This window comes from Anguilla rostrata, chromosome 18, assembly GCF_018555375.3.
Source record: "Anguilla rostrata isolate EN2019 chromosome 18, ASM1855537v3, whole genome shotgun sequence".
NCBI lineage: Eukaryota > Metazoa > Chordata > Actinopteri > Anguilliformes > Anguillidae > Anguilla > Anguilla rostrata.
Genome location: NC_057950.1, coordinates 18,205,534 through 18,219,724, shown reverse-complemented (window position 1 = coordinate 18,219,724; position 14,191 = coordinate 18,205,534). Strand labels below are relative to the sequence as shown.

Genomic DNA, 14,191 nt, shown 5'->3' with positions numbered 1-14,191 from the left:
GGTTTGCTATACGAGCATGTCATAATCATAATCAGTTTAAATCCAGCTAATACTAATAATGACAGTTTCTGTCACCCCAAACAGAGCAGAACAGGGGACAAAAAGAAGGAAAAAACAAGAACCTTGGAAGTAGCGCCATAAGGATTAGAAATAACTGACGCAATAATTTTGAATGCAAATATCTCTTCTGATGAGATAAAATGTAGATATACAGTTACCGCTAAATAACGTGTATCGATAAACGGATATATTTAGCAGCTGTCAAAATATCAACACTTGAAACTTACCAACGGATATGATCATAGTTTGAATATAAAACGATAAATCGTTTAACTAACTTACCTGAGTTTCTCACTCGCGGGAGCCGTGAATTTGTTTAATTTTTCCATTGTTAATCGAGAATACTTTTCAAGCCAGCGAGTGACCTCTGGACGTGTACGCTGTGGTTGTTAACGCATTGGCTACGCACCACTGGATACACGCAACTCATACCCGACGCGTAAATTGCCTATGCAAGTGCGTCCTTTGGACAAAAATAAGGGTACTTTCCTGTGTACTTCGTGGAAGTGGTGATCTCACCATTACAAATCAAGTGTCAAGGCTAATGTTTTGCATGCAATGTACACATTGCATATTTAAGATTGCCTCTCTTTGGCTTGTGTATTTTCATCTAGCGGGACTGAGGAATTAAACAAATTCACCTTGTTATAAATTTACATACAATCCATTTACAGATGTATATTTGGTTGAGCAGTGCAGTTCAATATATTTGGTAAAACAGATTAGGCTACCCTACCCCCTTTATTAGTTGCTTGTGTTGCTATTATTATTATTATTATTATTATTATTATTATTATTATTATTATTATGTCAGTTAATTGCTTTGAATTGAATGTGATTAATGAATGAATGAATTAATTAATAATCACAATTAGGAATACATTTCTTAGGCAGGTGCCACTATTCACCACAATCAATCCAGCCTAATTTAAAAACCACTGGCTCTCACGGCTGTTGAAACCCTCAGTGTGCCTGAGCGGTCTGTGTCTGTGTGTGTAATAAAATAAAAAAAATGTAAAAAATTCTGAAATTCTTATTGATTTATTTTATGAAATTTGACTGAGAGTACTCTCTCACTGTTTCAGTGTAGTAAGAGGAAAATAGTCTTTGTCTGGAAAATGACGTGAAGGACATCCACCTGTATTCTGTGGGACGGATCTAAATTTGGTTTTCCTCAGAAAAAAAAACAAACAAACAAAAAAAGAAACCCCCACAATTAGTTCCGCTTTCCACGCTTCACCATGGTGTGAAACAGATTGTTTCTCAACACCGACTCACATCTTAAAAAGTCACTCAAGAGCTGTTTTTAGAAGTGCTTCATTCCAAAATGTAAAACCATAACAATGTATCCCCAGACTTCATTTTTTGGATTATAATATGTAAATTGTAATCTGTAATTATTTATATTACTGTATAACTGAGCCCTGACACATTCAAGGTAAGGCTTATGGTTTCTAAGTTTCTTAGTTTTAAACACACTTATCACAAGTGTACATTTGGGCCCCATTAGCATGCAACATTGCTGAGACATGTCTTTAGAGGTCTATGATAGGCAGTCAGCAGCAGCAAGACGCACTAGTCCTGTCATTGGACAGGTTGTGATTAAAAGGAACCTCCAAAAAAAAAAACAAAAACGAATAAAAAATGCAGGGAATAAGAAACTGAGAATATCTCTCATTTAGCTTCTGTTTAAAAATGCTTTCTTTATTCACTTTGGTTTATAAGCACAATGGAGCAAAGCACTATGGGATTTCTGGCTCTGGCTCCTTTTTGATGGGGCAGTTGATTGTTCTTGATGTGCAGGGATGTGATTTTTACGGTTGTTGGTTGGCATTCAACTGAATGCCTTGGTTTCAAATCAAATCAGTGACTGTTAAAACCATGCCCCTGCACACAGAGGACAGTGAAATGCTGTATTTTACATAATCAGACACAACAAGCTCATCATGAGAGTAAAAAAGAAGATCTGAAAATAACCCACACTCATCATGGGATTGTATCGGTCATTGAAAAAGAATTGCCTCTGCTTGTGCTATCAGGTTTTTTCAGAGTTAGAAAGTTTTCCACAGGCCAGGTCTGAAATGACTTGGTTTGAAGAGCTCCTCACGCGGGGGCTTACTTCATGTAAATCCTGAGAGGCTCGTTTTGGGGCAGGAGAGCTGTCAGTGCTGTTTAAAATACACCTGATGAGCTTACACTTTTAGATCTGAGTGTGAATTTATGTGTGTGTGTGTGTGTGTGCATTTATGTGTGTTGGTGTGTGTGTGCATTTATGTGTGTGTTTGTGTAACTGGTGAAATGTTGTGAAATTCCTTGTCTGTAATTAACTCAATTGGTTGTGTGTGTTCTGGCGTGAGTAAAGCTCTGGTCCTATTCTAAAACAGCTGACAGAGAGAAACAACGGCAAGTGCACATACATGCTGCCACTGTTGCCCGCGAGTGAACAGCAATACTATACTGACAAAGATGGGATGCTGTGAGCTGTCCACGGGTATGCTGATGGAGTACTGTTTATGAAAAGCAAGTGGATCTTCTACACAAAATTATGAGACATCTGGTTTTACCTGAGTGCTTAGCAACAAGTTAGAGAGAAAGAGAGAGAGAGGGGGGTGGGGGGGAGGTTTCAGGATTGCAAAGATTGAAGCACAAGGTCTTGTGCTTTTTTGGGCACTTGTGGCCTTCAGACTGCTTCCTCTTTGAGAAGTATTGACCCGTTGCCAAGGCAGCGTTCTGTTTGTCCTTGGCCATATGAGAGGACACAGTGCCTCCTTGTGGCATAGAACTCCGTCTGACTAGTGAGAGGGTTGGGTTGATGAAGTTATAAACTCAGTTGCCCCCTGCTGGAAGCTCTTTGAATTGCCTCAACCTGCCTCTTAGATTCCTGAGACCGTACTGTCCCACATATGTTGCCAAACTGGGGTTCAAGGGCCCCCAAGGGACCTTTGAGGGAGTTCTAGGGATAAATTCCTATTAATAAGTATTGTCATTCATTGTATCACATTTCACAAATTGCATATTTTAGACTTTCTGGTAATAAAAATTAACCCAATATCTAATGTACTCACTCTTTTTGTTATACTGTAATCATTGCAAATATTTACAATATAGTAAACAGCTATGTGTCTCTGTGAGTTAAACAGCCATTGCACGGCAGTGTGGACAGAATGTGCAATAAAGGTATCAAAAATATTCACTTTTAAAAATCAAAATGGTATCACAACCACATGAAAAGGATTTTAGTGTGGCCTTGAGTTTAAAAGGTTTATTAGGCATTACTAAGCACATTTCCTGATCAAATTACCATGGCTGACTATACTCAGTTCAGTATATTTTTTCACCGTAATAACAAAACTGAATGACGTTATAATTACATTCCTGAAATGTAATTAAAAATCATGTTGAAGGGACGTGCAGGAGAGTGCATGCCAGAAACATTTACATGAATGTTTCTGGAACATTCTCGGAGCCACAAGTTGTTAACTTGGTGTGAGGTCTCATACCAGCATATGCCTAAAAACCTAAAGTCAGCCAAGTACTGCAGTTACAGTACAACCATGGCTGCATTTATCATCAGCAATAATAACACAACAATTACCAAACATGATAATCACCACCATAATCACAGTCCTACACACAATGCAGGCAGAGCTACATTTACGACCCACAACCATAATATGGGTCATGACTACAGCATGCTATTTGTTCTCCAGCTGATCCATGCCAGGTGCTACATACCGAGACAATAGGCTCATCTCCACAGGATGGTTGTTTTCAGATGGCGTAGTCAGTACCGCGGTTGGTTTCCCGGGGCGAGCTGAACTCTACTGCCTATGACAGTTTCCGTGACAACAGGGTTTAGTGATGAGGAGAAGAGTGGGAGAATGAGTCCTTTCTTTTTAGAAGGGTGTGTCTGTGAAGCCCAGCACGATGGACGCACAAAAGAACTGTTGGGCCAATGCCTCTTTGCCTTTGGTTGAAAATAACCTTGGATGCCCTTCAAACTGGTTTATCAGCTCACGGTACAAGGTTTCTGATAGGCAGCCTCATTTATGCTTCAGCAACTTCCTCATTCTGCTGGGTAATAATTTCCAGATTGAGGAACTTAAGAGGGATAAGTTCTATTGTTGATCTGATTAAGAAACCTGTTTAACTCAGACCAACAATACATACCGGCAAATGCACAATATGAAACTCTGTGGGTAGGGTTGAGCAATATACCGCAACAATAATTATCGAATGCAATAAGGGGCATCACCACCGTGTAGTGTATTGCCTTCCTTTTCTCTTTAATTATAACTGATGTGGTAGTAAACAATCACACTTCAGAGGCCGCGTGAAATGATTCCGGAAAAACAAGTCGCCACTATATTACCTGTGACATATCTATTCATTGGCACTAAACCAGAGTATGGTTGCTTGCTGCTGATTGGCTGTCGTATCGACACCCAATAACAACCATTATGTTTTTTTTCTCTGTAAGCATTTCATTTTTTCTGTAAGCATGGTTGATTACTACCGCATCAGGTATAATTAAAGAGAAAAAGAGGTAATGCATCACATGGTAGCGAAAACCGTTCTTGCATTCGATAATTATCGTTGTGGTACAGCATGTCGTCCAGCCCTATCTATGGGTGTGTTATGTGTCTGTGTGTGTATGTGGGTGTGTGGTACAGCATGTCGTCCAGCCCTATCTATGGGTGTGTTATGTGTCTGTGCGTGTATGTGGGTGTGTGATTATATGCTATCAGGCAGAATGATGCAGAGCATATATAAATTAGCAGGTGTCAGATAAGTAAGAGAATATGTTTTCAAATAAGAACCAGGGGCGACATAGCGCAGGAGGTAAGACCGATTGTCTGGCAGTCGGAGGGTTGCCGGTTCAAACCCCGCCCTGGGCGTGTCGAAGTGTCCTTGAGCAAGACACCTAACCCCTAACTGCTCTGGCGAATGAGAGGCATCAATTGCAAAGCACTTTGGATAAAAGCACTATATAAATGCAGTCCATTTAACCAAACTAAAAAAAAAAAAAAATGTCTTCTGGGGCTCAGTGAAACAGCCTCTGAGAATTGGCCTGGACGCCTTGGTCAGCTGCAGCTGTAATGTTTCACCATTCTGTCCATACACAGGCCATGCACCCGAGCGGAGAGCAGGCCTACTCCCGCGAGTGCAAGGTCTCCCGTATCTCTCCGCCCCCGCTGCCAGGTAACACAATTTCGCAACGGTTACCTGACAGTGGCCGCTGCAGATTGACCCGTGCCGTCAAACAATAGAGGAAAATCACTGAGGAATATAAACCGTCCCGGGAAATAGACCAGTGTGTGCAGGGAAGGACAGGAAGAAGGAGCATTTCGCAGTCATACTCACGGCAGTTGTAGGAGGCTGAATCGGCTGAGATCGCTGTCAGAGAGGTTCTGCACTCAAAAGAGGAAAGGAGAGGATGAGATTCTCAGAAGGAGCACTAAGTTTGGGAAACTTGTTCTGTCAATGTTAATGGATCAATTTATGTACTTTAACATGTGGACATTTGACTGGATTTGCAATTGCTTGGAATAATGCTTGCAACACTTAAAATATTTTTGTTAGAAGAACAAACACCTTATAATAAATAATTTTTGACATACGTTTATTGCCATAGCACCATAGGCAGGGTTTGATGTGTAAGTATTAGAGGGCAGGTAGGGGGTTGATTGAGGGGGTTATCAGATTATGGTCATGAATCGGGGAGGTTGGGTCGTTTAAATCACGAACCATACCACCAGCCCCCCTTAATCCTTGCACACTGTAATAGCTACTAAGCAGCCAAGAGAATATGCAGCTCTCACTATGGCACATTGGAGCACTGGCGAGCATTATTTATTTACTTAAAAATGTATTTTGTGGCAGAAAACCCCTTGAGGTCCATCTTGTTTTTGAAGGAGTCTGTTAAAACCAGCAGAGGGTTACACAAAGCAAGGGAGCAGATGTCAGGCCATAAAAACCAAACAAAAACAAACACAAAAAGGCCTTTTGAAACCCAAAGCTGCAGTTGCAGGCACACGCACGGTCTCTAAGGAAGCAGCCCAAGCTGCTTTAATTGGGCTATCCAGCCTTTCTGAGGCCCTGCCACATTACTCCAGCCATTAAGTGCCATTTCTACAAATTAATTATGAACCCCCGGGGACTGTAAAGCTTTTTGTATATTCTAAGAGAATGACTGCAATAACACTAGATTAAGACCTCTGTTGCCCACTGAGACGCAGCTATAACACCACTGAACCCAGTGCACTTTTTGCTCGTTTGTCAGGGATAACGGCTTAAGTCCTCAACGGAATGCACGTCACAGATTTTGTAAAATTATATTTACCAGTGGCAAAGAAGGAGAGGTTTGGGAGCATGTCTCCAGAGAGAATCGGACACCAGTGTTAATAGTACAAATTGTTATTTATTGCCTTTAAGTGGTCACATGCCAATGAAATGGCCTCAGGATGTTTTTTTTTGTTAATTATTTATTTTTAAAATTATTGGTGCATATCTTATTTGCTTTGAAGACATTCTTACTTTTTACAATGTATTATTCATTAATGCAGCTGTATGTTTTCTGAAGGAATTCAGGGTAACAGTTGGATACATGTGGCCAGCTGAAATGGTGTGATTTTCTGTATACGAGCTCAGTTCCCCAACCTAAGTGCTGTGCAGAAGCTCTCCTTGGCATAGTAATATGCAAGATCAATTACTTCTTTTTGATCTTCTGTACCTTATATCATGCTCAATATTTGCTTGTTAAAGCACTTAATTGTGCTGTTTAGCTTGTAGCAAATTGTCCCTTTTCCTCCTGTGCTGAGTGATTTGAACCGAAACACTTCATTGATATTTAATCCTTTCTCTCATAAAATGCTTTACACCTAAATGGGTTATGTTAATGTTTAGAGTGCTTTGGAGTGTTCTGGTATTGATAACCCTTCTAAAACGAAAGAAAGAGGACTCAAAGAGAGACTAGCTGGCTGTAATCACAAAAGACCACAGTTGTTTGCATTGGCATACTGAGTAGCATACTGATTATGGAATGGTATGGCAGTTTATTTCCCAGGTGGGGCACTGCTGCTGTACCCTTGAGCAAGATACTTAACCTGAATTGCTTTGGTAAATATTCTGCTGTATAAATAGATTGTATGTAAAAGAATGCAAGCTGCAGCATTACCAAAGACATGAAAATGTTCCACATTCTGACTGTAGGTGGTGCACTATCATTTTTTTCATGGATACTCATAAAGAATGTATAGAATGCTGTGCTAGACAATTACTATAAGACATAGTCAAACTGTCCGATGAACACAAGTTTGTGTAAATTATATCAAACTATAATTTAGAAAAGTATAGATTGTTAGTGGTCATCTCACACATGAAACAGGATTTTAAAAGAACGTTTCTGTGTTGTCTGGTAAACACATGGCTATACAAGCACACACACACACCCGTGAAGAATCTAAGAAATGCCATGGGGTCCTCAAAAGGAATGCAAGGGAACTGCTTTCATTTTCAGTGCAAAAAAATTACAGTGAACTAATTAACATAAAGTATGTTCCAAATCCTAATAAATAATGCATCTCCTCCCTTAGGTTATATATAATTTATTGGTACAATCTCTCTCTCTCTCTCTCTCCCTCTCTCCCTCTCCCTCTCTCCCTCTCCCTCTCCCTTTCCCTTTCCCTCTCCCTTTCCCTCTCCCTCTCCCTTTCCCTCCCTGTAGCATAATAGATATGAGAATCCACCTGAGACTTTTCACATTCTGGAATTTTACATTAGACAGTTGGCATTCAAATCAAAGGGTGGTTCCTTTGTTTATGGTGCTAATGACCTTGACTGCAATGAGGCTGATCTTAGAGAAGCAGCATGAAGACGTCTCTGTGGTCTTCAGTTCAAGACAGTCTAGTCTTTCTGTCATGAAATTGGGAGGCCTTCATATGTTCTTTGTTCCATCTAACATCTGCTGCTGCAGCAACGGCTTCTGGGACCACAGTTATTGTGTAATGGAACCTGCTGTTAATCCAATAATAATAATAATAATAATAATAATACATTGAACCAAGAAATAGCATTCAGAGGGGAGAAGGAAATACAGCCAAAATCTTCAAAAACAAGGGCCTTTAAAAATCTCACTGCTCTCAATATCTCACAGTTAACTCACATCACCTAGCTTCTTGAGTCTGAATTGATGGTGATTTGAAACTGCAAAACAACAAACCCATCAGACTCTCCAGGACCAGGGTTGTGGGTGCTATATATCTATAAGTTCATAAATCTATTATCTATGCTTTGGAAATGTACTCTGTTATAGCTGTTATTATAAGGGCATGATTGACTGTAGTGAATAAGTACTCTCAGTCCTTGTGAAAAATATCACCTTTCTCAACAACACATGAAAGAGTGAGAAAGCCCTCAGTAATCAGTTTAAAAGAAAAGTATCATTGGCTAAAAATCAAGCCTCACCTTTCACCACTGAATAAAATATTGTGCCTCAGTCCCTCTTTGGGTGCTTTGAGGGGCTGAATTAATTATGGAGAGTTCTCCTTGAGCCTGGATGAAACACAACAGCGCAATGCCCCGAAACCATGCCCGCATATTAAAGACAGAGCTTGCTGAAGTGCTTGCTCTGGAGGGCCAGAAAGCTTGGATCTTAATGCAGCTTTGCAGGTGGCCACAGACCGAAACAGCAACACAAGCAGAAATGAAAACTGCACAGGCATGGCTTAAGCACTATGACTGCGCTACAAAGTGCTAAAATGAAAGCACTATTGTTACTTCGCGGGAAAGACGCACACACTAGTAAATGATTGAGTCTCACAGTCAAGTTAACATGAAATGTTAATAATAAAATAGACCCACTGAGCAGACCCACTGCAATTTTATACCTTTTATGGAGTATTTGCTGTAATGCTTCAAATATAAACAAGAAAAAGATGCTAACCCCCCTCAATAAATAAAAATCATCAGAACTGTGCAATGCCTCCAACAGCTGTTGCAGATTCTCTGATTACTTCATTCCTATGCAGAGCCCCCTAACTCCCCCTGATTCAGAGACATGATCGAATGCCAACTCACTACAAAAACAGGATTAGAACAGACTCTGATATACCCGTGCAATAGCACTACACCAAAAATAAACTAGCCATTTGAACATGTAAAAACAATTCGGGGTATGATAGTTCTGGTTTAGTACCAATGTATGGATATGTCACTGACCCTATGTTAATACCATATATAAATCCTGGAACTGTGCTTCGCTCTTTGCATCCTGAACCTTAAGTCCTACACCTCAATTTCTGTCCTCCTTCTTCTGTTAAGGGTACAGGAAACATAAAAAGCATTCACCGCTCCACAACCCCACAACACTCCGGAAATGAGATCACTTGATATTATTTATGCTAATACACACTAATGTTCTCAGGTTCTTGGTACAGAGGAAGATGCATTTTTCTGAAACAAACCTAAAATTTAAGTAATACAAAAAAAGCTTCCTTTTTGACAAAGCAGGAATTGTTGCCTCAGTAGTGTAATGCATTTTTTGCAATGTTGCGCCATTGTTGACTCAGTTAAGTGTTACTGCTAATGTGTCACTGCAACTTCATGGGACTTTCATGCCATAACAAGGCTGCTGCTTGCCTTGGTGGGCGGTGAACTTGCTGCTTTATTTTATTCATTTGTATTTTACCTTAATTTAACCATGAGGTCTGTTGAAATTAATCAGCTCTTTCATAAGTGAGACCTGCCAAGACAGCTGTGAAACAAGTTATTGAAATATAACATTTAACATATCAAGCAAATGAAATTAAAACAATACGATTTATACCAACATACATAGATTATTGATATGCTTTCGGATTATAAGAAAACATTTAATTTGTTTTGTGAAACAAATGTTCCTTAAAAACCTGAGAAAGCGGTATTAATATTCTGCTGATATTGGTCAAATAAAGACAGCAAAGAAAACAAGGTCTGATCTGCACATCTGCTTGAAATGTTAAGCAGAAAATGACCAGATGGTTGACAATAAATATGCAACAGACCCCCCTGCCTCCCACACAGTATAATGTTTCTCTCTCTTGCTTTCACTTTCTCTCTCTCTCTCTCTCTCCCCCCCTCTCCCTCTCCATCTTCCTCTCTCCCTACAGACCTAATTTTGGGGATTGCTCAGATCACTGATTGCACAGTGTAGGCAGAACTGTAAGCTTTCATTTTTGCGGTTTGCTGGATTTGCAAACGTGAACACATCACCCTGTGGTCAGCATTGCTTTAATATTTACATTATAATTTAAGATAACAATTGTCACAATGTCTTGGTTAAAAGTTAAGGACTGTGCTAATTTGAAGTCCTTGATGCCTTTTATTTCCTGACTGTTTGTAGGGCGGCAGTGTAGTGTAATGGGTGAGGAACTGGTCTTGTAATCTAAACATCACTGGTTCGATTCCCGGGTGGGGAACTGACGTTGTACCCTTGAGCAGGGTACTTAACCTACATTGCTTCAGTATATATCCAGCTGTATAAATGGATGCGTGTAAGTGTGTAAGTCGCTCTGGATAAGAGAGTCTGCTAAATGCCTGTAATGTATGTGATGTTTAAAAGGAGTGGGGCCAGGAACGTGGTACTCAGGAGAATCAGAACCAAAACCTGGATAGCTGTAGCTGGCAGGACTGGGACACTGTGGGAGCACAGGCTCCCGAGCTGTGATCCAGGGAGTCCCAGACATGGGGTCCTCAGGAAAATATATTTCCTCCTTATTTTGTTTATATTTCCATGTTTCAGAAAGAATGTAGCAGCGTTTGAGACTCTCAGAGGAAATAAACCATCAATAAACCGAATAAACCTTGGTAACTATGGAATCATTGTAATAATGATTTACATTACACTAAATAGCTATGTGTCTTATATATACTGTACATCCATGAAATAATGGCATCACAAGTTGGACATGTTTCTAGGCACTAGGGTGTTAAATCTTCACTGCAGTGGTGAGAGGCTAACAGTGGTGTGAAAAAAGTTAAAGGTTTATACTGAGATTATGTTCCAGGTCACAGGGTCATCATTTGATGGGTGTTCAAGGTTGAAAAAGTAATATAATGTAGTTTAATGGTTAAGGAACTTGGCTTGTAAACTCCCAAGTTTGTAAGTTTGATTCTGAGATGGGGCACTGCTGTTGAGGCCCTGAGTGAGGTACTTAACCGGAACTGCTTCAGTGAATATCCAGCTGTAAGAGTAGATAGTGTGTGAAAAGAGCTTACGTTCTGTAAGTAGCTCTGAATAAGGGCGTCTGCTAAACGCTAAACTTGTGTGCATAAAAATGAACCTTTCGGTCTGACTGTATTAGGACACACCGCATCCGTGTGGTCAGGATGCATATAAGAGAAATAAGGCACAGAGCAGGAGGAAGTTATGACACAATTGCTGTCATGGTTCCACAAGCACTCCACCAGAATTAACATGCCAGAGAAGTCTGGTGAAAGCACAGCTGAAATGTTGTGCACTGACCACTAATCTTTATTTATTTGAAGGAAATTCTCTTATGAGATAATGCTGAGATAGAACACATGTTCAACTCAGCAAATGAGAATCTCAGAACGTCCCTTTTTTCCGCTGAATTGCACATAATTCATGGACTGTGCTGCATGTTTGCGGCAGTTTTTTGCCACCTTGTGGAATTTAATTTGATCCTAAATGAGAAGAGCAGAGTAATCCTGGGTTTATGAACAAAGCTTTGTTTTTGATCTGTTGATCAGTCTCTCGCAATATTGAAGTCAACTGGTTTGACCACTCTGCACTCCATAGGATACAGAACATAAGAACATAAGCATGTTTGAGGGTGAGGACAGGTCATTCAGCCCATAAAATATCTGCAGCATATTTCCTACTGTCAGAAAATATCTAGTACTGTATGAAGCCTTTAGCCCAATGATCTCTGCTGCTTTTGCATGATTTCAAGGCCTGGCAAGGCCTGGCAAAGGCCTTGAAATCTATTTTTGTGGGAAAAAAATTACTGACATCAATAAAGCAATTATTTTCAACTAATTTATTTTACACCCTATTATTCTGCCAGCAGAACTCAAACTGAAATATTTTGTGTTGTTCGCTTTGAGTTTATTAAATTACTTTAAAATGACTGTAAAAACCAGATCTCGATGTGCCTTTTTTTTTTTTTTTTTTTTGCTGCATCCAAAGAGATTAAGTGTCTTATACAGCATTACTGTGTACCCTATCTGGCAGAGGAGATATGACGATGTGAGTTTGACATGAATGAACTCCAGTATAATCTGCTGTCATCTTTGACACGACACAAGGCTAAGCAATGCGAGGAAGGAGCTCATAGCTTAAACCTCAAGTTAACCAACCAAGCTACTTCTGTGGTTGCTGTAGACTCCAAGCTGTAGACACCAAGCCCCCAAGTCAAAGTATCACAGGCGCAGAACACGACCACACAGTCGTCAGGCAATGCAAAAACACGCAAAACTCACCAGAAACCACAAGCCGTCAATTTTCAGCCTCCTCACAGTTGCGGAACACTCGTGCATTCCACACTGTAAGAATCAGAGGTGGGGAGGTGAGGGACAATGCTGCACTGCACAATGCTGTAGGCAGCCAGGGAACTCAAATACGGCATATAGAACTAAAAGACAAGTGGCAGAGATATACAACATTTAAATAAGACATGTGCACTCAAAGCAGATATACGTTTTTGAAAGAAAACAATGTTTTGCAATTTTTCTTTTTTCTTTTTTAAGTTATGTGTCGCATTTCGGTGGGTGCCCATCATTTTGCTCATTACATTCAGCCAGGGCAAAGTTAGTCAATACGATCCATGATCCATAAAAATTGTAAAAATGAATTTTATTTACTTTTTAACAGGAGTAGGACAAATTTCGATGACACATTCAGACATGCTGAGGAGGCGCAGCCCGGTAAGAGAGCCAGCCGCTTGTCTTACCTGGGAGAGGAAGTTGGCCACCTGCACGGGACTCCAGCTTTCACACTGCTCTTTAGTGGGCAGGTCCACCGATGACATCACGTTTGCCCTGCGAATCCCAGCTGGAGTGTGTGGTGGAAAAGAGTGAGTGATCTGAGGCCCCCGTTTTTGGCCACGCCCCCATGCAGGTGCTCCAGGTGAGGTGTTCTGTGTGATTTAGTGTTCTCCCTTTGTAGCTGATCTGCTCAGCAGCGAAGCGCCTGTTGCAGTGTGTTACAGGAAGTGATCTCTGACCGTGTACTTTAGAGGAAGAGACAATTTAGCTATCAGAATAGAACACCCCCACGCCAGCCCCTGCCCCCGCCCCCTGCTGAACTGCAAAATGTGGAGTGCTTCTCTTTTTTCCTTAAACTGACCTCAGACCTGTCTGTGCGCAAGCAGCCGTTCATACACTCAGCTTTTAGAGTGAACGTCATTAATGTGAAAACAAACACCAGCCCCTCGGTGCAGGGGGTGATGGCTGCTGCATTGACCTTCATGGCCTTTACTGCCAGTGCTCTATGCTCTGCATCCGTGTGTCTCGCTATACCATGCTTACTGGTTTCTCAGCTGTTGTGAAACTCTGGTCATTTGACGGAAAGATATGGAAGGCCCCACTCGTGCAATATAGTATCTCCTCTGACTCAAACACAGTCAAATGCAACATCCTGTCACAGATCCTGCACACTGTGAATATTGTATGTGAACTTGCTACTGCAGCCAATCTCCAGCAATAAATGAAATAAGGAAGATGCCACAGTATTCAGTGTAGAAAAGGAAAACCATGCTCAATGTGTTCAACTCAGAATAAAAATCTTAGCCATACAGTTCAGGTTCAGCTATTTTAATTAGAAATGAAAGAAAACCATATTCAGAACCCTCCTATTTGACATACACCATGAGACACAATGACAGATACAGGAAATGTGTTTTAATTATGTGTATAATAACCTCTGCCCTACATTAGACGGCATGCCGCATGTTCATATATACAGGCAATATGTGTACAGGTTTTTAGCTGAATCTAAACCCTTGACAGATGGCAAGAAAAAAAATGCTAAGCAGTTGAATGGTGTGACAATAAGCCTTCTACATCCTCAGAAATTAGACTGATTCAATGACAGCATTTCTGCATTCTGTGTGCACGTGGGTGCATCAAA

General features: G+C 40.6%; 1 protein-coding gene across 7 annotated transcripts in view; it reads right to left on the bottom strand.

Moving 5' to 3' along the window:
- Positions 1–13,269, bottom strand: part of blnk (B cell linker) — a 30,420-nt gene extending 17,151 nt beyond the window's left edge. For 3 of the 7 annotated variants that reach the window (XM_064316608.1, XM_064316609.1, XM_064316610.1), the window contains exons 1-3: positions 13,014–13,269; positions 12,544–12,606; positions 5,425–5,471 (exon numbers count right to left, since the gene is read on the bottom strand). In XM_064316608.1, the coding sequence (XP_064172678.1) occupies positions 5,425–5,471; positions 12,544–12,606; positions 13,014–13,091 (188 nt within the window). In that variant the 5' untranslated portion in view covers positions 13,092–13,269. Of the gene's footprint in view, positions 1–342; positions 578–3,795; positions 3,999–5,424; positions 5,472–12,543; positions 12,607–13,013 lie in introns of those variants that run through there. The other 4 variants (XM_064316614.1, XM_064316612.1, XM_064316613.1 and 1 more) reach the window with 4 other exon arrangements.
- Between the last annotated feature and the right edge of the window lie 922 nt (positions 13,270–14,191).